This window comes from Aedes albopictus, chromosome 1, assembly GCF_035046485.1.
Source record: "Aedes albopictus strain Foshan chromosome 1, AalbF5, whole genome shotgun sequence".
Classification (NCBI taxonomy): domain Eukaryota; kingdom Metazoa; phylum Arthropoda; class Insecta; order Diptera; family Culicidae; genus Aedes; species Aedes albopictus.
The window spans coordinates 214812659-214838663 of record NC_085136.1 but is presented as its reverse complement, the minus strand read 5'-3'; the positions used below and the strand labels follow the sequence as shown (position 1 = coordinate 214838663).

General features: G+C 41.9%; 1 protein-coding gene across 1 annotated transcript in view; it reads right to left on the bottom strand.

Annotated features, from left to right (window-relative positions):
• Window positions 1-26005, bottom strand: part of LOC109400126 (uncharacterized) — a 195983-nt gene that overhangs the window by 94402 nt on the left and 75576 nt on the right. Inside the window, exons 5-6 of the mRNA XM_062846218.1 lie at window positions 22557-22637; window positions 21925-21981 (exon numbers count right to left, since the gene is read on the bottom strand). Coding sequence (XP_062702202.1) covers window positions 21925-21981; window positions 22557-22637 — 138 coding nt within the window. The remainder of the gene's footprint in view (window positions 1-21924; window positions 21982-22556; window positions 22638-26005) is intronic.

Here is a 26005-nt window from a genome sequence, read left to right as displayed (position 1 = left end):
AACAATTCCCGAGGAACTTCTGGAAGAATTCCTTAGGAACTTCTGGAAGAATTCCTGAGGAACTTCTGGAACAATTCCCGAGGAACTTCTGGAACAATTCCCGAGGAACTTCTGGAAGAATTCCCGAGGAACTTCTGGAAGAATTCCCGAGGAACTTCTGGAAGAATTCCCGAGGAACTTCTGGAACAATTCCCGAGGAACTTCTGGAACAATTCCCGAGGAACTTCTGGAACAATTCCCGAGGAACTTCTGGAAGAATTCCCGAGGAACTTCTGGAAGAATTCCCGAGGAACTTCTGGAAGAATTCCCGAGGAACTTCTGGAAGAATTCCCGAGGAACTTCTGGAAGAACTCCCGAGGAACTTCTGGAACAATTCCCGAGGAACTTCTGGAAGAATTCCCGAGGAACTTCTGGAAGAATTCCCGAGGAACTTCTGGAAGAATTCCCGAGGAACTTCTGGAAGAATTCCCGAGGAACTTCTGGAAGAATTCCCGAGGAACTTCTGGAAGAACTCCCGAGGAACTTCTGGAACAATTCCCGAGGAACTTCTGGAACAATTCCCGAGGAACTTCTGGAACAATTCCCGAGGAACTTCTGGAAGAATGCCCGAGGAGTTTCTGGAAGAATTCCCGAGGAACTTCTGGAACAATTCCCGAGGAATTTCTGGAACAATTCCCGAGGAACTTCTGATTCTGATCCTCAATTCTCCGCAAATGCAACTTTTAGGGTCGTTGAACAGGTGAAAAGTGAGGTTACGAGACTGGGAATTCGTAGAGAATATCACGGAGGAACAAAGAATTCCCGAAGTAATTTGACAAAATGCTGGAGAAATTCCTGAACAATTCCTGAATCAATTATTGAGAAATTTCTTGGAGAAATCTCTGAAGAAATCTCCGGAGGAATTCCTGGAGGAATCATCGGAGGAATTCCAGGAGGAATCCCTGGAGTAATCTCTGGAAGAATTCCTGAAGGAATCTTAGTAGGAATTCCTGGAGGAATCCTTGGAGGAATCCCTGGAGGAATCTCTGGATGAAATTCCTGGATGAATCCCCGGAGGAATTTCTGAAGAAATCCCCGGAGAAATTACTGGAGAAATTCCTGGAAGAATCCCTGGAGGAATTAATGGGGTGACTTACTGAAAGATTCCATGGATGAGTCCCTGGAGGAATTCCTGGAGGAATCTCTGGAGAAATTGCTAAAAGAATCCCTGAAGGATTTCCTGAAGGAATTTCTGAAGGAATTTTTGGGGGAGTTCCTAGAGGAATATCTAGGGAAATTTCTAGAGGATTTCGTAGGGTATCCATGGAGGAATCTCTGGAGGAACCTTTGTAGGAATTCCTGGAGGGATGAAACTTAATAGTGCTTCGTGCTATTCGTGTCATTTGACAGCATAATTTTCTTTGGTACACGACTGAGTCAGCCTGGTCCACATGAACTTCTCCCATCTCCATGCAACAGCTGCGTTCACCAAGCAGTTAGTCTTTACCAAAAGGCCAAACACCTGCGACACCCACGAAAATGGAGCTTGGACTGTGCGAAAAGTTAATTATCCCTCGCAGCAATAAAATCCTAACCCCACAGGCAAGCACACCACGATGGGGCCAAGATCGTCTCCATCTTCGGCGTGGACCACACTTAATCATCACGCCCACCACCCACGTCCTCTAATCCGGCACACATTTCTAACCTTCGCCAAAGGACACCGTCGTCCGGACCATCTTCCATCGGACGGAGGACATTGCCCGAAACACCACCAGACCAGACACGCAATTTACCGGGACCGGTAAATCATTTCGCCGCTCAGACGTCCTTCGTCACACCGCCAGCAACAACAACAACGACGGGGCCAGGGCGGTTATTACCACTTCGTTTACGGAGATATTTTCGGTTTTATTTTTTCATAAATAAACCCCGGGTGCAGCAGAACTTCATCTCTCCCCTGGGGACGTGGGAAAAGCCGGTGGTGGTGTCGTCATCGCAACTAGGATCGGAACCATCTCCGTGTTGCGCCACCACCACCACCGGGGGTACGAGTGAGGGAAAATAGATTAAATCCATGAATTTGCACCTCTGCTCGGGATTAGATTTACGAGTAACACGGTTTTGCAGGACTGTGAAGATAATGGCATTTTTTGGTTCAACGAGGGGTCGCGATTTGGTCGGCTGCGAGGAGATGTTTTGCTTTTGTTTCTGCATTTTGGTGGAGGATGGTATTCATAAGGAAAAAGGAAAATAAAGAATATAAGGAATATAAGGAATATAAGGAATATAAGGAATATAAGGAATATAAGAAATATAAGGAATATAAAGAATATAAGGAATATAAGGAATATAAGGAATGTAAGGAATATAAGGAATATAAGGAATATAAGGAATATAAGGAATATAAGGAATATAAGGAATATAAGGAATATAAGGAATATAAGGAATATAAGGAATATAAGGAATATAAGGAATATAAGGAATATAAGGAATATAAGGAATATAAGGAATATAAGGAATATAAGGAATATAAGGAATATAAGGAATATAAGGAATATAAGGAATATAAGGAATATAAGGAATATAAGGAATATAAGGAATATAAGGAATATAAGGAATATAAGGAATATAAGGAATATAAGGAATATAAGGAATATAAGGAATATAAGGAATATAAGGAATATAAGGAATATAAGGAATATAAGGAATATAAGGAATATAAGGAATATAAGGAATATAAGGAATATAAGGAATATAAGGAATATAAGGAATATAAGGAATATAAGGAATATAAGGAATATAAGGAATATAAAGAATATAAGGAATATAAGGAATATAAGGAATATAAGGAATATAAGGAATATAAGGAATATAAGGAATATAAGGAATATAAGGAATATAAGGAATATAAGGAATATAAGGAATATAAGGAATATAAGGAATATAAGGAATATAAGGAATATAAGGTATATAAGGAATATAAGGAATATAAGGAATATAAGGAATATAAGGAATATAAGGAATATAAGGAATATAAGGAATATAAGGAATATAAGGAATATAAGGAATATAAGGAATATAAGGAATATAAGGAATATAAGGAATATAAGGAATATAAGGAATATAAGGAATATAAGGAATATAAGGAATATAAGGAATATAAGGAATATAAGGAATATAAGGAATATAAGGAATATAAGGAATATAAGGAATATAAGGAATATAAGGAATATAAGGAGTATAAGGAATATAAGGAATATAAGGAATATAAGGAATATAAGGTATATAAGGAATATAAGGAATATAAGGAATATAAGGAATATAAGGAATATAAGGAATATAAGGAATATAAGGAATATAAGGAATATAAGGAATATAAGGAATATAAGGAATATAAGGAATATAAGGAATATAAGGAATATAAGGAATATAAGGAATATAAGGAATATAAGGAATATAAGGAATATAAGGAATATAAGGAATATAAGGAATATAAGGAATATAAGGAATATAAGGAATATAAGGAATATAAGGAATATAAGGAATATAAGGAATATAAGGAATATAAGGAATATAAGGAATATAAGGAATATAAGGAATATAAGGAATATAAGGAATATAAGGAATATAAGGAATATAAGGAATATAAGGAATATAAGGAATATAAGGAATATAAGGAATATAAGGAATATAAGGAATATAAGGAATATAAGGAATATAAGGAATATAAGGAACGAATGAAAACGATTTTTATACCACATACCAGTCTTCCACACAATTATCAATACCAACCTTCAACTTCCCCCAGAAAAATAAAACTGCACCAGTAGCTTCGCGGGTGTTAACGGCACCCCCGGGTGCAATTAAACCACCTGATTTAGTGTGCCGCTGTTGGTCATTTCGTCGTGAAAAGATCGTTACCACCGAACCGACCCCCGTATATTGCCAGGGACCGGCGCGGCCGGCCGTCACGTCATTACCAGTGGACCGATCCAGCTGACACGCATTACCGTCACGTACGGACACATGCTCTCCCCATGCAATGCAATAGCTGCCTGCCTGAACCTTCTTTCGAGATTTGCCGACCCAAAACGTGATGTTTGCCCTGCTGGAAATGACATTTCTGTCGTCCAGCCATCATCAGGGAAATACGCAGGAAGCAAATCAGCAGCTAGGGCAAACAGTTTCCTCAGCTAGCTGTAAACTCTGGGGCTTGATTGAATCATAAAAATATGTGTGCTGCGGATGTGTGGATAATGGTGGATATTTGCAGAATCAGCAATCGGAAGCAACAATCGGAAATGGAATTCCTTCCTACTGGCTGGCTGCACTACCCGTAACTTTATAAGATGATGAGTCAATAAAACATGAATTCCTCTGAGCGATGGGACTTTGAGCCTGGCCCCGTTTGGCATTTTATCGCGATTGTAACATAATTTTCTCATGTGAGTATGAGATTGATCGTGTTGAAGGGGAAGGTATGAATCTCTCGTTACGATGCTACCCGGTGGGGGCACATCAAAGTTTTATCGTTTTAATAATATTTACACAGCTTTTCGTCAATAAATCATCATTAGTTGCCTTGGGTTCGCCATTTTCTTCACGGAAGGAGATTCTCTGGTTGTGGAACAATCCTGGTTTTATAGTCAAAGTTTAGAGCTCGTCCCGAAGGGGGAAGATTTATAGCGAACGCATAGCAGCAGAGTGAAATAATTTTGAAATTGTAAACTAAACCTTCTTTATGTACATATTTAGGTGATGTTTTAGTGTCTTCATTCATGTTTTGACAAAACATACAGTTCCACTTAATCCAAGAGCAAGGAGCAAAGGAATTCCTTCAGGGATTCCTCCAGAAATAACATCAGGGATTGCCCAGGAATTTATTCAGGGATTCCGCCAGCAATACTACAGGGATTCCGCTGGGAATTTCTTCAGGGATTTCTCCGGGAATTTCTCCAAGAGTTTTTACAGGAATTCTCACAGCAATTGCTCCATAGATTCCTCCAGGAGTTTCTCCAGCTGTTCATCCAGAAGTTCCTTCAGGGATATCTCCAGGAATTCCTCCGAGAATTCCTCCATAAATTACTTCATGGATTCCCCCAGGAATTAATTCAGGGATTCCTCCGGGGATAACTCCAGAAATTCCTCCAGGGATTCCTCCAGGAGTTCCTCGTGAGAGTTCCTCCGGAGATTTCTCCAAGAATTTATCTAGGGATTCCTCCAGATATTCCTCCAGGGATACCTACAGGGATTCCTCGAGGAATCCTTCCGGGGATTCCTCCAGGAATTCCTTCGGGGATTTCACAAGGGATTCCTCCTGAGATTCCTGCAGAATATTCTAAAGGCATTTTTTCAGCAATTCCTCCAGGGATACCTCCAGAAATTCCTCCAGGGATCCCTCCAGGAAATCCACCAGGGGTTCCTCCAGGGAGTCCTCTAGGAATTACTCCAGGAATTTTTTACAGGAATTCTCACAGCAATTCCTCCAGGAGTTTCTCCAGCTGTTCGTCCAGAAGTTCCTCCAGGGATTCCTCCAGAAATTACTTCATGGATTCCCCTAAGAATTGATTCAGGGATTCATCCGGGAATTCCTCCGGGGATTTCTCCGGGAATTTCTCCGGAGATTTCTCCGGGAATTTCTCCGGGGATTCATCCGGAAATTCCTCCGTAAATTCATCCGGAGATTCCTCCGGAAATGCCTCAGGAGATTCCTCCGGGGATCCGTCCAAGAATTTCTTCGGGGATTCCTCCAGAGATTCCTCCGGAGATTCCTCCATGGTATCCTCCATGCATTTTTTCAGCAATTCCTCCAGGGATGCCTCCAGAAATTCCTCCAGGGATTCGTTCACAGATTCCTTGACGAGTACTTACGGGGATTCCTCCAGGAATTTCTTCGTGGTTTCCTCCAGGGACACCTCCAGAAATTCCTCTAGGGATTCCTTCAGGATATCCTCCAGGGACTCTCGCAAGAATTCCTCCAGGAATTCCTTCAGGATTCCTCCAGGAATTTCTTCGAGAAATTAATACAGGGATTTCTTTAGGGACTCCTACAGGAAATCCACCAGGTGTTCCTCCAAGCATTCTACAGAAATTACTCCATGAATTTCTCGGGAATTCTCACAGCAATTCCTCTATAGATTCCTCCAGAATTTTCTCCAGCTGTTTGTCTTGAAGTTCCTGCAGGGATTCCTCCATGAGCTCATCCAGAGATTCCTCCAGGGATTCTTCCAAGAACTCCTTCATGGATTCCTCCTGGAATTCCCCCAGGCATACCTTCAGCAAATCCTCCAGGGATACTTCCAGAAATTCCTCTAGGGATTCTACCAGAGTTCCTCAAGGGATACCTCCAGGAATTCTAACGGAGATTCCTCCAGGGATTCCTTCAGGGATTCCTCCTGGGATTCCTTCAGGGATTCCTCCAGAAATTAATCCAGACATTTCTAGAGCAGTTCCTCCAGGGATACTTCCAGGAATTCCTCTGGGGATTCCTCCAGGATTTTTTCAGGGATTCTTCCAGTGATTCCTCCAGAAATTTTTCCAGGGATTCCTCCAGGATATCCTCCAGGGATTCTTTCAATAATTCCTCTAGGGTTTCTTCTAGGATTCTTCTCAAGAAAATCCTACAAAGATTTACCCAGGGATTCCTCCCGGAAATACTCCAGCAATTTCTACAGGAATTCTCACTGAAATTCCTCCATAGCTTCCTTCAGGAGTTTCTCCAACTGTTCGTCCAGAAGTTCCAGCAGGTATTCCTCCAGGAATTCATCTAAAGATTTCTCCAGGGATTCTTCCAGGAATTCCTCAATGGATTTGTCCAGGAATTCCTCCTTGGAATCCTCCAGGGGTTCATCCAGGGGTTCCTCCAGAAATTCCTCCTGGGATTCTTTCAGGAATTCCTCCAGGATTTTTTTCAGGGATTCTTCTAGGATTTTTTCCAGGAGTTCCAACAGGGATTTCTTACGGAATTTTTTTACCAGAGATTCCTCCAGAAATTTTTCCAAAGATTGCTCCAGGAATTTCTCTAGGGTTCACCCAGGTATTTCTTTATCATTACTCCAGGAATTTCTTCAGGATTCTTCCAGAAACTCCTTTGGAAATTCTTCCAGGAATTCCTTCAGAGATTTTTCCAGGATTTTCTCCAGGGATTTCTCCGAGAATTCCGTCAGAAATTGCTCAAAGAACTTCTCCATTCACTCCTCAAAAAACTTCTCCAGGATATTCTCAAGCGATTCCCTCATGAACTCCTCCAGGAATTGTTCCAGAGATTCCTTCAGTACTCTCTCAAGGTATTCCTCTAGGATTTTTTTTAAACTTTCTATGAGAATTCCTTGCTCCTTTCTCCTTCTTCCTGAGATCACTTCCTGAACAATTTTAGGGATTCCTTATCTGTCAGCAGTTCTTCGTTAAGGTCATCGACTCAAACATGTTTAAAATGTAGATAAAAATAAAATCTTTCTACTCAGGTGTGTATGTCCTGTATGAAATGAACAACAAATAATCAAACATAGCTAGGATTATAGAAACAGAAGATATTGTGGGCATGTGGTGATGTTTACTGAATAGTGAATTCACAATTATTTCATATCTCTCTCACCGTAAGATGATTATCTCAATCTGTTACTCGAACAATACCGGATTGTAATCCCCCTCATCGCAAACCCCATTGTAATCACAAGAGTGTTCTATTCTACGGTCACAACATCAACTGAAAATAGTACGAGCATTTCCCAACCGAACTGAACACTGCAAAAACAACAAATTTCATCTCATCTCGGGTGAGTATAGGTGAAGGTTGGTTGGTCAAGTGGGTAGAAAAGGGCGCGGGCGGGGCGGGGACGGGGAGACATGCACTTTCGTTCAATTTACTTCTATTCATTCTGGTTGCAACTCTAAAACCTTCTCGGTAGGTACGAGCGGGTGGAGTGTGTGTGTGTGGTTGCCGATAAGGACGGAGGGACTACAGGGAGATAATACCCAAAACAGCATTATCAACAACATCGAACCAAACTCTCTCTCGGACTAATCTAACTGCACACAGTTTCCTTCCGACGCGGGAGGGCGGGAAGTCCCTTTGAAGCTACAGGACTGCTGGCTGGCGCGCCGAACCAGACGTGTCATCCTTGGTTCGCTCGGCGACAAGGATGACGACGACGACGATGTGCTCAGTCAAGGGATACAAAATTAATTATTTACAAAATGCCATGAGGGGAAGAAAGGAAGGTCGGGTTGCCAAAAATCGGCAGCAGTTTGTCTATAGACTGGGAAATCAGTGTAGGGAGGAAGATTGGGAAATTCCTCAATCGAGTTTTCCCTCGGGGATGAAAGGGCGATTATTGAATCGGTGGGAGAGGCAGAGGGGGAGAGGCTGCGATGCTGGTGAGAGAAGAACGATTTAATAAATTTCATCAACTGGGAGTCATGGTGGTTTGTGTTTCTAGTAGAGCTAATTGATGGGAAAGAACCTAAAGACAGAGATGTTGCTTTTCAATATTATATGACTATAGCTCTAACAATTGGAATTTCGATCAACGTCAACGAGAAAATCCAATAAGCATCTCTCAAATGTTCCAAAGAAACCATCCGATTGATATGGTGGTGTATTTTAGTCTATGATAGCCGTATAATCATGAAAAGCAGTGAAGGCTATATAAATAAGAAAGTCTTGGAATTACTGCAGACGAGATAGCGATGAAAGATCAATAGCTATAAGAAAGTCTACCGGTGGTGGTGATTACGGTGGCATTACAACCGAGGGGGTCTCAAACTTCTAGCTACGCATCCTTCAACGAAAGACCCCTCGACGGGACCGACTACGCATTCACCAAAAAGTGGGGGTCACAACAGAGGGGCCAAAGTGCAATCGGTTTGAGGTGGGGCAGCTGGCCAGGATCAACTTATCTCGTTCGATAGATACCTCCGAAAAATCCTCTTAGAGCCGAAACATGTCTCATTGTGATGGGTGGTCGGCCTGCAGCCTCTGTTGAAGAACGACGACAACTTGCACAAGCTGATGGTTTTAACTTCTCCATCAAACTGCGTTTGATTTTCCAAGATTTAATCTCCTAGTCGTTCGTCGGCGTCGTCCTCGTGGTTGTCGTTCGATGGCGAAGTTGCTTCTATGCAACGCTCGGCTGCACCATCATAAGTCGTTGCTATATTGAACGGAGCTCAGCAGCAGCAGCAAGGACTTCGTGGTTGAACTGGGAAAACGTCTCTGTTGAGCCGATTCGCTTTCTCGAGAGGCAGAGTGCTGTCGTTTACGGTGCTTGAGTGGATTCGCTTGATGCTACCTAATACTATTATCTCTTTGGACGGCTTTTGCATAACTTTGGAATAAGTGATTCGATAGTGGCTACTGAAAAGATGCAGAACAATGGAATAGTGGGCGATTTGCAGATGGCAAATGGTCATAATACGGATGAATGAAAGTGACAAGCTATCGCTACGACTGTATTCTATGCTTATGGAGAAAAGCTACCCAAGCTTTTTGAAACATAGCTTTTCAGTTTTGTAGAAGAAAAGCTCCCAATCTTTTTGATAAAAGTTCTACAAGCTTCTGAAAAGCAGCTTACCAAGCAGCTTCTAGAAAGAAGCTTTTCAAACTTCTGGAGAGAAGCTTCCTAAGCTTCTGGAAGGAAGCATCCCAAGCTTCTGGAAGGAAGTTTTCCAAGCTTCTGGAAGGAAGCTTTTTAGGCTTCTGGAAGGAAGCAATCCAAGCTTCTGGAAGGAAGCTTTCCAAGCTCTTGGAAGAAAGCATTCCTAGCTTCTGGAAGGAAGCTTTCCAAGCTTCAGGAAGGAAGCTTTCCAAGCTTCTGGAAGGAAACTTTCAAAGCATCTGGAAGCAAGCTTTCCAAGCTTCTGGAAGGGAACTTTCCAAGCTTCTGGAAGGAAGCTTTCCAAGACTCTGGAAGGAAGCTTTCCAAGCTTCTGGAAGGAAGCTTTCCAAGCTGCTGGAAGGAAGCTTTCCAAGCTTCTGGAAGGAAGCTTTCCAAGCTTCCGGAAAAAAGCTTTCCAAGCTTCTGGAAGGAAGCTTTCCAAGTTTCTGGAAATAAGCTTTCCCAGCTTCTAGAAGGAAACTTTTGAAGCTTCTGGAAGGAAGCTTTCCAAGCTTCTGGAAAAAAGCTTTTCAAGCACCTGGAAGGAAGCTTTCCAAGCTTCTGGGAAGAAGCTTTCCAAGTTTCTGGAAATAAGCTTTCCCAGCTTCTAGAAGGAAACTTTTGAAGCTTCTGGAAGGAAGCTTTCCAAGCTTCTGGAAAAAAGCTTTTCAAGCACCTGGAAGGAAGCTTTCCAAGCTTCTGGGAAGAAGCTTTCCAAGCTTCTGGGAAGAAGCTTTCCAAGCTTCTGGAAAGAAGCTTTCCAAGCTTCTGGAAAGAAGCTTTCCAAGCTTCTGGAAAGAAGCTTTCCAATTTTCTGGAAGTAAGCTATCCAAGCTTCTGGAAGGAAGCTTTCCAAACTTCTGGAAGAAAGCTTTCCAAACTTCTGGAAGGAAGCTTTCCAAGCTTCTGGAAATAAGCTTTCCCAGCTTCTAGAAGGAAGCTTTCCAAGCACCTGGAAGGAAGCTTTCCAAGCTTCTGGAAGGAAGCTCTCCAAGCTTTCGGAATGAAGCTTTCCCTGCTTCTGTAAGAGAGCTTTCCAAGTTTCTGGAAGGAAGCATTTCTAGCTTCTGGGAGGAAGCTTTCCAAGCTTCTGGAAGGAAGCTCTCCAAGCTTCTGGATGGAAGCTTTCCAAGCTTCTGGAAGGAAACTTCCCAAGCTTCTACAAGAAAGTTAATAAAGAAAGATATCAGTTTTCAATTTCCATTAAATGACACTAATTTTAGCTCCATCCTCCCACTATCCCATCATTCATCGGTTTCAACAACTGATCGTCGTAGTTAATCGCAAGCCATCATCGCCAGTGAATGGCTTCAGGCGGAAAGTTTTTCTTGCTACTGCTTCTGTTGCTTCTGGATGCAGTTTTTGCAGCTGACCTCGTTAAACTTTCCACAGTTTCCGGCATCGAATATATCTAGTATGAACTCACCATATCTAGCCGGTTTTTTCTTCTCTTTGATGTCAGGTTCTAATCAGATTTTTGCCCGTCTGTTTCCCATTCGAGCGTAGACGATCAGGGTTCCTTTGTTTTCTAAAGTCTACTTAGCCACTTTTTTAACATATATCACGACCATATAACATCGCACACTCTTATCGGAAGTTGAAGTACGTCCGGAAAGGCCACACTTTTGAGGCAGCCTACGGAATGGGAGGTTCTGTGGGCTTTATCGATGGTATCTGGGTGGCAGTGATAATTCTCGTCAGACTTTTCAGCACTAAATTTCCTTATGAATATTTTCGTTACTCTATTCAACGTAGTTTGTAGATTTGAGTTTCCACTAGTTAATAACAATAAATATTGTGCGTAATTTTCTTTTTCCACAGTTACATGTTAACGGGCAGACAATCTATGTTACTGAGATTATTTCGCTTCATTCGCTTGGACGGTTATTGCTGATGCTTTTATTGTTTTAGAGCTGTTCACTGCGGATCCAGTAAGGTGAATTGGAGGCAGAGTTGCAGTAATTGCGCTGCTGAAAATGGTTTGAGATGGAAGGTAAAATTACGGCGAGTTAACGCTTGTGAAAGAAAGGGAAAATCGAGTGGAAAGCGAAAAACAAATTGGGCAAAAGAGATGCTCGAACTATTATGGCAGTTGATTTGACCGTTTTCTTAGAGCTCTTTGTATTTGGAAAATTGTTTTCAGAATAATATTCGAACTTACTACTAACTAGCCTACTAGCTGTAAATAAAAATGCTAAAAATCGAAAAAAATTGGTGAATCTCACGACAAGCTAATGGGGTAATATATACATAGAAAACTGAAATGGTGGATCTCTGGATGTCATAATACTTGATGGACTTTTTGTTCATAGATTTTCACTAAAGATTAGTAAGCAATGAAATGTGTTGTTGCTGATTGTGCCCTCACTCATTTAGCCAACATTGCAATGACATTTTTATTGCACATTTGATTGAATTAAAGTTTAACATTATTTCATCACAGCTTTTAATCAAGCATTGGTCAAGCAAATGTGGAGAAGTTATTCAGCATTCTTCTCTCCAAGCACAATACAGGCTTTACAGTCGGAAGTAACCTGTGTTATATCACCCTCATATTAAATTTGTATTCAGCTATAATAACCTGCTCAAAACAAAAACAAATTGGCGTGCGAGGTACAATTACAGTCCAATCATGTTTTCTGTCTCATCCAAAAACATTTGCAACACACCAGCTCTTCTAAAACAAATCTCAACTTGGGATTTGTACTTGTGAATTCCTAATCATCCGGCGCATGCTTTGCCGTCTACGCCATTCTGAAACTGGGATCTCGGTCGCTGAGAACGAAACATCTTCACAAAGTTGTAAAACATTAATATTCATATTTATGGAAGGTTGGAAATATTTATCAATAAAAAAAGTTGTTAAGATGACTGCACTTTGAAATGGCTACGAAAATGAGCAAATGTTTCAAATATTTAGTATTGGTGTACAACAAACATCAACACATAGTATGTGATACTGAAGAACTCCCAAGTAACAATTCAAAGCCATAAATAAGCATTCATGTCGATTATTTCACTTTTTTTCTGTTGTTCAATCGAAAAGTAATAATCCAACAAATAAATCATATATTTTTTTATATAGTTACTGAACGTGTTAACAATAGCTGAAGTATTAAAAATGAAAAGCATTTATTTGACTTACGTAAACCACAATAATCAGCTATCTAAACTAAACTGTGGAACATATGTTTTTAACGTGTAGAAAAAAGTTCTTCTGCAGCTTATATCAAAGCTAGTAAAAGCAAATCAAACACACGAAAACTGCTGACGTTTGTTAAGCTTGTAATTAAATCGTTATTCACATACGTGCCAAATGTTGCATTTTAGCTTATTTACAATGTAAATAACATCATTTAAGTTTATTATTCAACATTTGGCTTTGCTCAGCTGATAATGTTATACACCAGCAATAATTCAACATGCATGCTTATTTATAACTTTAAATTGTTCCTTGGGAAGTGGTCTAGCGATAAATTCCCGAGGTGACAAAGTCCCGGTGGACCCTTGATGCCCGGAATACTCTGGCCGAATAGGATACGCTACAATCCACGAAGGTCATCTGAAGGACGACGATCAACGTATGCACAGCGAACTCTAAGCATGTATCCTAGCTCAACTGGTAAAATGTACAAACAGCAGGACCTAGTTGCTTCAGGAAGGCAATTATTCGACATCTAGGAATCCTGAGACAGTAAAAGCTAGAGGAAGAGCGAAACGAACGGCGGGTGGTGTTCGCCGCTGCAAAAGCCGCGCTCAAGACCGAGATAAGAGCAAGCAAAAAGGCCTGCTCTGAGGGTCTCTGTCAGAGTGCCAATACGAACCCGTGGGGTGATGCCTACAGGATCGTTATGGCCAAGACGAGAGGTGTGATGGCTCCTACAGAGCAATCTCCAGAGATGTTGGAGGGGATCATTGGAGGACTTTTTCCGCGTCATGATCCTAGTCCTTGGTCTCCTTTCGTAGGACAGCCGGGGACTGGGGCTGGCGATGAGGAAATGGTCACCGATGTGGAACTTGCGGGGATAGCTAAGTCCCTTAGCGTAGGTAAGGCCCCAGGTCCGGACGGAGTTCCGAACCTGGCCTTAAAAGTAGCTATTGCAGAAGCTCCCGAGATGTTCAGGTCTGCTATGCAGAAATGCCTGGACGAGGGAGTTTTCCCAGAAGCTTGGAAGAGGCAGAGCCTGGTACTATTGCCAAAGGCGGGGAAACCACCCGGAAACCCGTCGGCATATAGACCAATATGCTTGATTGACACGGCGGGGAAGGTGCTCGAAAAGATCATCCTCAATAGAATGTTGAAGTTCACTGAGGGCGTAAATGGTCTCTCGAGCAACCAGTATGGCTTCCGGAAGGGGAGGTCCACCGTAGACGCTATCTTGTCGGTTACAAAAACCGCCGAGAAAGCACTCGAGCCTAAGAGGAGGGGAATTCGCTTTTGCGGGGTAGTGACTCTGGATGTAAGGAATGCATTTAATAGCGCCAGTTGGGCTGCTATTGCTGATGCGCTCTTGCGTCTGGGGATACCGGAGTACTTGTACAAGATTCTCGGAAGCTACTTCCAGAATCGCGTACTAGTATACGACACGGAGGTGGGTCGGAAGTGCTTTCACATAACCTCAGGAGTCCCGCAAGGTTCCATCCTGGGTCCGGTGTTATGGAATGTCATGTACGACGAGGTGTTGAGGTTAGAGTACCCAGTGGGTGTGGTGATTGTCGGATTTGCCGACGATATTACGCTCGAAGTCTACGGTGAAACGATCGAGGAGGTGAAGTTGACTACCGACCACTCGATCAAGGTTGTGGAGGCGTGGATGCGGTCCAGAAAACTGGAGCTGGCTCACCACAAGACAGAGGTGACGGTTGTTAACAACATGCAGTCGGCGCAGCAGACGGAGATCAGTGTAGGAGAGTGCACTATCCTGTCGAAGCGCTCTGTCGAGCACTTGGGCGTGATGATCGACGATAAGCTTACCTTCGGTAGCCACGTCGATTATGCCTGTAAAAGAGCCTCCACAGCTATTGCGGCACTGTCCCGGATGATGTCCAATAGCTCAGCGGTGTACGCCAGTAAGCGCAAGCTTCTGGCTAGTGTTGCTACGTCCATACTTAGGTATGGCGGCCCGGCGTGGGGTACCGCGCTAAGTACTGAATGCTACCGACGGAACCTGGAAAGTACTTACAGGCTTATGTGTCTGAGGGTTGCAAGCGCGTACCGTACCGTGTCACACGACGCTCTCTGTGTCATTACTGGTATGGTGCCCATCAGCATTCTTATCAGTGAGGATATGGAGTGCTTCGAAATGCGCGGCACAAGAGGCATACGCAAGACTGTCAGGATGGCCTCTATGGTCAAATGGCAGCGCGCGTGGGACAGTTCCACCAAAGGAAGGTGGACCCATAGGTTGATACCGAGGGTAGATAGTTGGATTAATAGGCGCCATGGGGAAGTTTCATTCCACCTGACACAGGTCCTTACAGGTCATGGTTGCTTCCGACAGTATCTACACCGTTTCGGGCATGCGGATTCTCCCGAATGCCCAGTGTGCAATGGTTTAGAGGAAACGGCGGAACACGTTTTGTTCGTGTGCCCGCGTTTTCGCACAATGCGTGACCGCATGCTTGCCACATGCGGGGAGGACACAACTCCGGACAACTTGGTCCAGAGAATGTGTAGGGATGAGATTAGCTGGAATGCCGTTTCAACGGCTATCACCCATATCGTCTGGGAGCTACAAAGGAGGTGGCGCGTGGACTCGGAGAATGGCTAGTCCAGATGCAGTACAAGAGGTGGTCCAGGGGTTCGAAGTCGGCTTCGTAGGTCATACCGGTGCCCTGCGGTCGAGATCGACCCTTACAGCGATTAAGTGGCCGCGGAGAGGAAGTCCCGGTAGCGGTGCTGTCGTGGCGTCAGTCTACTGGGTTGGATCTGAGCCCGCGGTTGGAAAGGGGTCCCCGGCAAGGGTCGGGGTAGGTGAGACCCTGCTGTCTGCAACCTACGGATGCAGCTGATAAGGCCTGAAGGGTAGTGATATCCTTGCCTTCAGCAGGTCAGATCGGGTTGCATGTGGGCATCAGTTCTTGATGTCCGCTCAGCAGTAGGGCGCGGGCGGGGTTGACCCTGCCCGCCTTCCGAGGACAAAGGGAGTGGCGAGGACCACTCGGGAAACTGGCTAAGCGCCAGCATGCTATCGTGATGGACTCTCCAGTGTGAGTCATCGATGTTCGTTGCTGCTAGGCTACGGCAGCTAACCTTGAGGGTGCGATATGCACTAGCCCCTCTCTGAAGCAATACCTTCTTGGTGGTTCCGGAGAGACGTAGGGTTTGGCGACCATAGGAATGTGTTTTAGTGGGTCGAGGAGAGAGTAGTCCTGGCTTCAACCGGCATTGTAGAAGACGGCCTCATCCCCACACTACCCTAACCTTCCTGTTAGGGTGTCTGATGAGCAGATTTATCCCCCTATGGTTTAGAAGGAAAAAAAAAAAAAAAAGAGGCACTGAGCGAAAAAGTGCAGGTGAGAGCCTTAACGATGAAGGCAACCTTCCAGTGTAAAAACCTGGACGAGTTTACCGACGCAGAGGGTGTCGCAGCCGCACTTAAGCAGCAGTGCTAGGTAGATGCATTAAGTGCATCGATCCGACTGCGAAAGAGTCTAAAAGGCACGCAGATCGCCACGATCAAGCTCCCCTGACGGTGGGAGCTTAAGACGGCTTTTCTTATGCGAAGCATGTTCGAACGCCGGTGAGGAATCAACACCATTGGCATCCCAAGGTGACCGAGCATCATGTGCACACGAATAGTTCAAGCGGAGTTTGCCTAGGCGTGGCGGGGGTTCAGCAGTGGGCTCTGCTGGGCCTTTTCAGAAATACCCCACATCCAGAAGTATCAACTCTGTACGAGCGATTCGGCACCGCTTCCAAAGTGCCCTAGCCTGGTCAGGGGTGCCTTGGGCACATTAGGAGCAATGCCAGTAAGTTCCTGATTATGGCATACTGGCGCGCGCAATGGAACTGGTCAACGAGATGGTACACTCTTAGATGACCGTGGAGTAGAGGTGTGCTGGTGGCGACGGCATTCTATCCTCTTAGTAGGGTCGGGTGACACTGACCTGAAACGACGGATGGGTTAATGTCGGAACTGTCTTCCGTCCCATAAAACCTCGGCAAGGCCTTAGAATACGTTCCCGAGCTGTACCCAGCGTAGGATACTAACTGAGTTAAGGTAGGTTCAGTTGAAGTATCCTGATTAGCGCTGATCCTGGCTCTGAGCTCAGGTTCCATAAGGGCCTGTGCCAACCCTTGGATGGCCTCCCTGCTTGCATAGATAACCACCGGGATCCTTGGGCGACTACTTCAGTGGCAACCCGATCAGAAAGGCATAACAAAATTATAACCGATTGAGTTATTTATTTCAAAGATTTTTCATAACAGAATGAGTTATAAAATTCGCCGGTTAGGTGTTAAAATAACAAAAAATATAACTAAAATTGCTCTAGCCATAACATAATTATAACAGGTGTTGATACAATTTTAACAAATTTATAACAACGTGAGATATAATAAATATTGGAATGATCAAAAAGTTATAACACATGTTGTTATAAATTAGATATAAATATATTGGGTAAAAATTGAGTTGGGTAAATTTTAACTCATTTTTTTGGGTAATTTTTATTAAGAGTGTTATTTATTTTTAGCGAAAAGTTTTTTGTATAAAAAACTTGCCCTACGTAGTATATAAAAAACCCTCACCCAGACGGGAATCGAACCAAGGACGCCAGCCTTTAACTGCAATCCGGCGCCTTTATCAATGAGACCATTACAGCACTTGAAGTGAAAGGCGGTATACGATCAAGTGGTTCTTTGTTTTGGCGGCTGGTCTATAAATAGACTCATTTGTCCAACGTACAGGAGAGAGAAAATATGACGTCACATAAAAGTGTTCTTGATACAGTTGATCGCAATTACGTCATCTTAGAATATAACAAAAGTGGATATAATTTGGTTATAATTGTAACTCAATAATTTGCTCTGCATTTTGGCATGCTTTATCTCATGATTCAGACCCGAAATACATGTCGTATCTTCATCAAAGTTGTAGAGATAGTTAATGGCTAAACAGTGAAAAGAGTGGTATTAAATTTCACCTTCTCTCGGTGCTAGGGGGCTGTCCATTTATTACGTAAGGGATTTTTTACAATTTTTTAACTCCCCCTCCCCCTCTTGTAAGATTTTTTGTATGAGAAACCAAATATTTTTTATGTAGCGTAAGATTTCTCAAACCCCCCTCCCCCCAAAAACCCTTACGTAATTAATGGACAGCCCCTAGCGAGCAATTAAATCAGAACATTTCGACATGTGTTATTAAATAATTATCTAATGTTCCTCACCATCAAGAAAGTTCCTGCCTATGGCAAAGTTATGCAGTAGTCTGGTGGTTTAAAATTTCACCGCATCGTGGCGTTAGTGTGCATTTCTGAAGATTGTCAGTTTTAGATGGCTTATAAAATAAAAAAAATGCAGTGTTTAAAGCACAATTTCAACATTACATGGTACAAGAATTGACAAACTGTGGCGTTTGCTTTGCCTCGTGATATCAATGTTTTAATTTTCAGCAAAAATAGTTTAAACAAGAAATTCCCCCACTAGTTGAATCAGACATTATTTCAATATAAATATGCGTTTTAAGATGGTTCTGTGCTACCTTTAGTATTATGAGCAGCGTGATTTTGCTATATAGATAACCTGAAAAAAGGGACCATCCATCATTAATTTAGGTGAAACGGTCATTTATAATGTATAACGATACAAATATTCGATTGTATATGCTACGTTGATACATTTTGAATGAATTGATCAACCCTTTGAAATTTATGAACTGTAGAAACAATGCTTACAGACCAAATGTTCTGATACGTTATGTTTATTTTATTGGTTTATTCGATGTTTTTTCGTGTCCTGACAAGCAATAAACGGTCTGTTTGAAAAATAATTTCAACCAAATGAAGGGAAAACTATTGTTTCATAATAATCCCAAAGACATCAAATAGATTTGAACCATATTTTGAATTCAAAAAATTCATATTCAAAAGTGTCCAAAGTAGCCCCGCACTTCAAAAGTAGCCCCGCACGACGGTACAGTGAATATTAGCGCGAAAATATCCATCTGAGCTTTCTTAAAAATTTGGATCATGATTCAAACATGTCAAAAATACTGCATTTGTTTATTTAAGGTTTGAATTTCAATTTGTGTTAGTGAATTTGAAAGATAATCAAAAAATTGATTTTGAACTTCCAATGAGGGATAACCCTGAATCTAAATACAAGTATGTCAATAAATAAATTTAATGAATAACCTGAATTTTCTTAAAGGTCTGGATCATGATTCGAACTTGTTAAAAATCCTGCATTTCACAGGCGCAGTACCGCCACACAGCGGTGTAATTGCGTACCAAACACCACCTGTAAAATATTCATTTGACACAAACTGCATTTTCAAAACTATAACTGAGTTTGTTATAATGTTCCTATAAAGATGATCAAAATATATTTTTTTTGTATTATAACTGACCTTGTTATAATTCTGATATAATTAAATCAGGTTTTCAAATCATTTTTGTCAAATATATCTAAATATATCAAAAGTTGATATATCTATCAACCGCTGATATAATTCTGTTACATTTTTGTTATGCCTTTCTGATCGGGAATGAGGGACTGCTGCTCTAAGGGGGACCCTTATCGCAGTGATGGATTCATTCTTAATTAAAGAGGCCGAGAATATGGAGGGTGAGGCGATCAACTCGTACGCGAGAGGCGGACTGGTTAGATCACCAACACAAGCGGCGAAGTATCGGCCACGCAGATGAGTGTAGCCTGGAGCGGAACTTTCAAAACAGGGCTGGGCTTCCGAAGTTGCTGGAGGTCGCCGAACAGCTCGACGAGCTGATCGGCAACACGAGAGGGCGGAATAACATCAGCAAAGACCCTAAAAAAGGTCTGCTGGTCAAGCGACGAGGTAAAGCGACTGACGCGGGTAGAGTAGAGAGGTCCACGAAAACGGACCGCCCCTCTACAGAGAGCGTGACTAGGGTGAAGCCAGGTGGGGCTGCAGATGAGACAAAAATCTCGGCCGAAACCAAAAGGCCGAGATCCGTCGACGAAGAGCGGCCGGTGAGGGGTAAATGCCCGCGTAGTGCGAGCAACCCGGTCGCCAAAACGAGCTAGGGGTAAAGATCCGAAACCCCGTGAGAGGTCGTTAAAAGTAGCGGTGGCCAACCGGTAAGGAGAACCCTAGGATTACGGTTGGAAAGAAAAAGTGGAAAGAGAAGGCTTTGAGTAAAACCAAGGCCAAGCCTGCTCGAGGGGCGATGCACTGGTCCTCGAAACAGAGGGAAATAGCTACGCAGATGTGCTGAGGGCTATGTGTGGCGAAAATCGTCTCTTGGAGCTAGGCGCGGATGTCAAAAGCATCCGGCGCACTAGAACAGGGGAGATGATGCTGGTGCTCAAGAAGGATGCAATCAATAAGGGCTCTTCTTACACGGCACTAGCACAAGAGGTACTGGGCGAAAAGGTACATGTGAGGGCTCTGACGCCGGAGGCAACCCTCCAGTGTAAGAACCTGGATGAGATCACCAACGCGGAAGAGCTCTCTGCCGTCCATAAGCAGCAGTGCATGGTAGATGCTCCGAGCGCATCCATCCACATCCGGAAGGGCCCAGCAGGCACGCAAATCGCTACGATCAAGCTTCTAATTGGGGAGGCGAAGAAAGCGGCTGCGAAGGGCATTATCGAAGTCGACTGGTCAGAGTGTCCGCTCAGCATCTGCAAGCCGCCGGAAGTGTGCTTTAGGAGCTTCGAGCGAAGTCACAAGTCGTGGGCATGCAAAGTCCCCGACAGGAGCAAACTCTGCAGAAGGTTCGGAATAGAAGGCCACTTCGCCAGGGAGTGCAAATCGGCACCATAGTGTCTGATTTGCACGACGAACAAAGGCCACGTGAGGGGTGGGCTTAAGTGCCCAAGTATGAGAGGACAGAACTGTCGAAAATGACGCAGGTCACACAGTTGAACTTAAATCAACAAATGCTTGTAATGCTGATAGGAATTGTCATAGGTGACAAATGTTGTTTAGAAACAAATAGTTGTTCTGCAACGAGTTGCGAATAGATGATTTTTTCAGCACGTGTTGTGCTTTATTTAAATGTAGTATGTAACGCTGAAATAGTAGTTTACGCAACAAGGTGCAGAATGAAGATTTTTACAGCACGAGTTGTACACTTATCCAACGAGGCTTGCCGAGTTGGATAAGTACGACGAGTGCTGTAAAAATCGAGTTCTGCATCGAGATGCGTACAATGTTTTTTGCAATTTCATAAATTAACACTTGAGGATAGTTTTTAACAAAACTTTTTCTTCAAACTGCACACTGATGTTCATAGTTATGTTTAAGAAAGTCTGATCATAGCAGGTTATACTGTGCAGTTGTCACAATTTTCAAAACCTGCGTCCAGAAAGCATCAAGAAGTTGATCAAAACTGAAAACAGTGCTGTAATGGTTCATTACGCAACGCAAATCAGTGCTGTAATGAACCAATACAGCACTGATAATTTGGTGTGGGAAAGTAGGCCTTTTCCTGTCAGATTTGCGTGAGGTAAAACAGCCTATTACGATGAGAAATTGCAAAAAAACAGTTTTGCAACGAGATGTATGCAACGATTTATGAAATGTTTATCATGTAACTCAAATGGTTTGCATTGATCATTATGCAATGCTTTTTCATCGTGCAACTCATTCCAGATGCATATTTAACCAGTGTGGAAAAGTAGACCATTATGATACTGAAATGAGTTATATGAAGTAGAAATTGAGATACAGAATTGCATAAAATAGAAATTACAGTGTGGAGCAGCAACAAAGTTGGCTTTGAGATAAATTTCTCTGTAGTTTGTCTCTGTATCTTTGATTTGAAATTTCTATCAATTGAGCTCAACATTAAAACTCTGTGCATATTATTCATTTTTTTATCCTCATCGTAAAAGCATGACAGATAACAGTGTCAGGTTGTCATGCTAACAAATTAAACTATCTGCAGTTCACAGTTGTGCCGCATATATTTTCCCTACCAAATCATTATTATTCATTTGAGGCAACTATAATGGGAAAACAAAAAGGAAATAGCAAGAGTCGGACCTGGGGTGTGAGGAAAATCGGCTAGGAAAACACGTACTCTCATCACCAGAAAAATGAAGGAATCGGATGCAAAAAAAAGATCGGATAAAACAGAACCAACGACACACTCACACTGACAAGAAAAAAAGGACATCAAGTACTACTTCACTTACCTCTTCATGCTCTCGTTGAAACTTTTCCTTTTTCCTAAGTGCTTCTTGAATTTTCAGCTGCGCATACCAAATGGGAAATTTTTTAGCAGACCGCCCGGAAAAAAATGAAAATAAAAGAACGGAATAAACCAAGTAGAAAAACACAAATTATTTTTTTGTCTTTTGCATATTATTGCATGGGCGAACGGTGTGGAGTGAGGGGGAAGAAGCCGTGGCGGCCAGTCACACCGCAAAATGAAACGTCCGACGCTTGCCCTCCCCCAAACCCCACCATCCGTCTGGCAATTGAATAGAACGAGTGGAAAATAATTAAAACTAAAACACGGGAAAAAGTGAAACAATTTAAGGCACTCGAAATGCTCCTACTCCGGCAACACCTCGAAGCCGACCGGCGGCGCGGCGGCCATTTCGAGCTTCTTCGTCCGTCTTCCTTGCCAGAGCTTTTCTTCCGAACGAAGAAGGGAAATTGGCTCCGAGCCGGTTCCGGGGTGGAAATTATTTATGCACATAACAAATTTCTGGCCACCGACCGCGGTGGTCGAAAAGTGCCTCTCGACCACGACGTCGGTCGGTGCAAGGAAGTACCGTTTTTCACCGCATTTTCTTTTCTTTCCTTGGAAACTAGGACTCACCCTCTGAATGGTTTCCTCGAAACTTGGCTGCGGTCCACCGCCGCCGTTCATTTGAAAATGTCTCAGTCTTTCGTTTTGCAGCTGTTGGGAAGAAGGAAAATATGGAAACATTTGAAATATATTTAGGCACATCGTTAGCATTTAGTCATTTTCCTGCCGCAGCAGGAGGCGGGTTGGGAGAGCCGTTCGACGGAAATTTCTACTACGGTGTTGCGACCACGCGAATTTATCTTATGAACAGAAACGAAACGAAGCGAGTTGCATGGGAAGCAGTTACATGTTGTTACAAAGCGTAGAAAGAATGCAATTTTGGTATTCCTACTTCTCTAGTTTTACTGCATGAAAATTTAACGAGTGATAAAAGCAAGTAAAAATGGATTATAGGCCACCATCTTGGATATTTTTGGTATATGTGACTTTACCCTTCGAGCCTTCTATCGAAAATTTGTTTGTCCTTTCTCGTTCATCTAAGTGAACTGAAAGGCTATATGATAACTCAAAAACCGAATTGTCGATAGAAGGATCGGAGGGTCAAGTCATATATACCAATTAACTCAGTTCGATGAATTAAGATGAAGTATGTGTGTATGTATGTATGTCTGTGCGCAAAAAAGTTCATTCATTTAAGGCACTTCCCATTGGCCGATTTTTCGGATTAAGGTATAGCTCGAAGCGAACAGGAATTTCACCGCATTGTTTGCTATTGAGAATGACCATTTCAGTGATCCGGACCAGCACCGGAATAACTAGCCGTATATAAAACTGGAACAAGCCCTATTTTTGTAACCTTTAAAATAGTTGACGAATTTTATGAGAATATCTACACTGGAGACCGGAAATTTCATGATGTAGGTCCAAAATTCAAGATGGCGGCTGTATAATGTAGTATTAGCCCCTAAAACCATGCAATATGGGTGTATTTAGTATGGGAAAGATGTTCAGATTCCAAAAATGGCGACCTGAATATGCAAGATGGTGGCCTATAATCCAAGATGGCGGCTCCAGATTCAAGATGGCGGCTGTTTAATAGAGTTTTAGGTTCTAAAACTATGAAATATTGGTATATTTGGTATGGGGAAAATGTCTGAAGTCCAACAAATGGCAACCCAAGTAACACAACATGTTCTATAGGAATTATTTCGACTCCACTATGTCCAGTTACTGTGTTTTGGTTCATAACAATAAAACCGTTTCTCAGACAGATATATGACCGAAAAACCGCAGAAGGTGGAGCTTCGGCAACATACTTGAGATGTTATAATCATATTCTATATGAATTAAAGCATACTTAATAATGTTTCTTAGTATGTTTTACAGTACATAATTCTGACAACTTTCAATAAACAAACTACACGTCTTCTTTTTCTAATTAAGGATGAAAATTTCTTTTCTAAAGCGTAATCAATGTTTGTTGCATAATCGTATTCAACTAAGTTTCAAAATGTCAAAAAAAAAAACTATTCAAGTGCAAAATATAGCTTGCGATATTATTTCAGCTAAACTATTTCAACTTAAAATTGGCTTTCTATGACCAGAAATTGTGGTGCGAGTCATTTTTTCTGGTGAAATAGGCATTTGTACTTCGATAAATTTAATGCGCCTTATAAACACGTATCTTTGAAGGATAATAAAATAAAACAAATTAAAACCATCGTTTTACTTGAGCATGTGTAACCTAGAGTGGCTTGTTTTCCTAAATAATATTTCTAATTCCTGCATAAAAGTCATACATCATGGATAAAAATGGGATATTTGACTGGATATTTTATAAATATTGAAAGTATTAATGAAAAAAAAAATGGAATTCTTGAAATTGGACACGGCATGCTAAATGATTCGAGATATGATTAGAAATTAGCTTAATGCTTACCAATCTGGAAAATTTGTAAATGTAAATTGAGAATATTATTTTTACAATGTCATACATATAGCCATCACAATTTATATGGATACGAATGAAGAAATTTTAAAGTGACACACACATGCAAAATTGACATTGGCAGAGGAAGCTCTAAATAAATAACTGTGGCAGTGCTCGTAGACTAACACTAAGCTGAGAAGTAGGCTTTGGTCCAGTGTTGACAACGTCAGAAGAAGATTTCACATTTTTGGGCTGATTTTATAAACGAAAATTTGACAGGAGGTAGTGTCACTACCTCGTGAAAATCAATATCATTATCAACATTGTTGTCGGTTCGTAAAATGGGTAATTTTTCATAAAAAAATGCGGTGAAAGTCGATAAGAATTTCCATCTAGAAAAATGGTACACTACTAGTTTTTCCAGGATGATGAAATTGATGTATGCCGTCGAGCCAATTGAAATTTTATTAATTAATACAATCAAAATTGTAGAGCATTGGCACGGTAAAAGTATAGTTTTTATTCTTAATTTATTACATATTGAATATCATATCGACATTTTTATGATCGGTAGTGTAACATAGCCTAGTTAAAAATAATGACTTGAGTTTATGTTACATATGTTTGTTTACTTATTGAAAAAACATCAGTATGACTTAATGTAAACAAACAAAACATATTATGTTTAACAAAAACTTCATCGAAAACAAGTATTGAAAGATAGACTGAAAAAGTTACTCATATGTGACTTATGAAACATACTGAACATGTCATCATGTTACACATGTTTGCATACATACTGCAGAAACCCTCAATATGACTTCATAAGAACAAATGAAACATATTATGTTTCGACAGAACTTAACCAAAACAAGTATTGGAAGTAAGACTGAAAATATTACTCTAATGTGGAGCCTCGTAGCCGTGCGGTTAGGGTCACCAAGCTTCTAATCGCACAATGCTTTTTCGCTTTTTTCGTGAGAATAGTTTCTTCTCCGTATCCACTGGTGCATGCTCCGTGTGTCCCTTGTCTAATGTTTAGTTTCATTCAGTCTGTACAGCCTCTGGCTGAAGACGGTGTCCGCGTGTTTAACCCTAAAAGGGATACCTTCATGGCCTCAGTTTCGTCACCTCGCTGAGTGTGTTCCATCAAAGACGAGCTCTGAAAGGCGTCTGGGGTCCAATGGACCCCAGGTATCCCTTTTAGGGTTAAATACGACTTATCAAACATATTGAGTCTGTTGAGCTGTAGAGGGGCTTTCATTTGTTTATCGTGTGGTAGGCATGAAGAAATTCAAGGAAGTTTACTATGCGATCTACATCACTATTGATCCCATTCATCTTATTCAAGCAAACCAATGGTATAAACCATTATTATAAATAGCAAAACAAATCCTCCTGATAGTACTACGGGTTGACGTAAGTGGTCTGAAGTGGTCTTTAAAGAAACTCTTACAGGAAGACTCAAGCCATTTTATGTCGTAAAATATAAATGTGAGCTGCAAAATATTGTGATAGTTTATATATTTATTACAATAATCGGGTAAGTTGGACAGCAGTAGTATAGAGAAGAATCTATTCAAAGTTC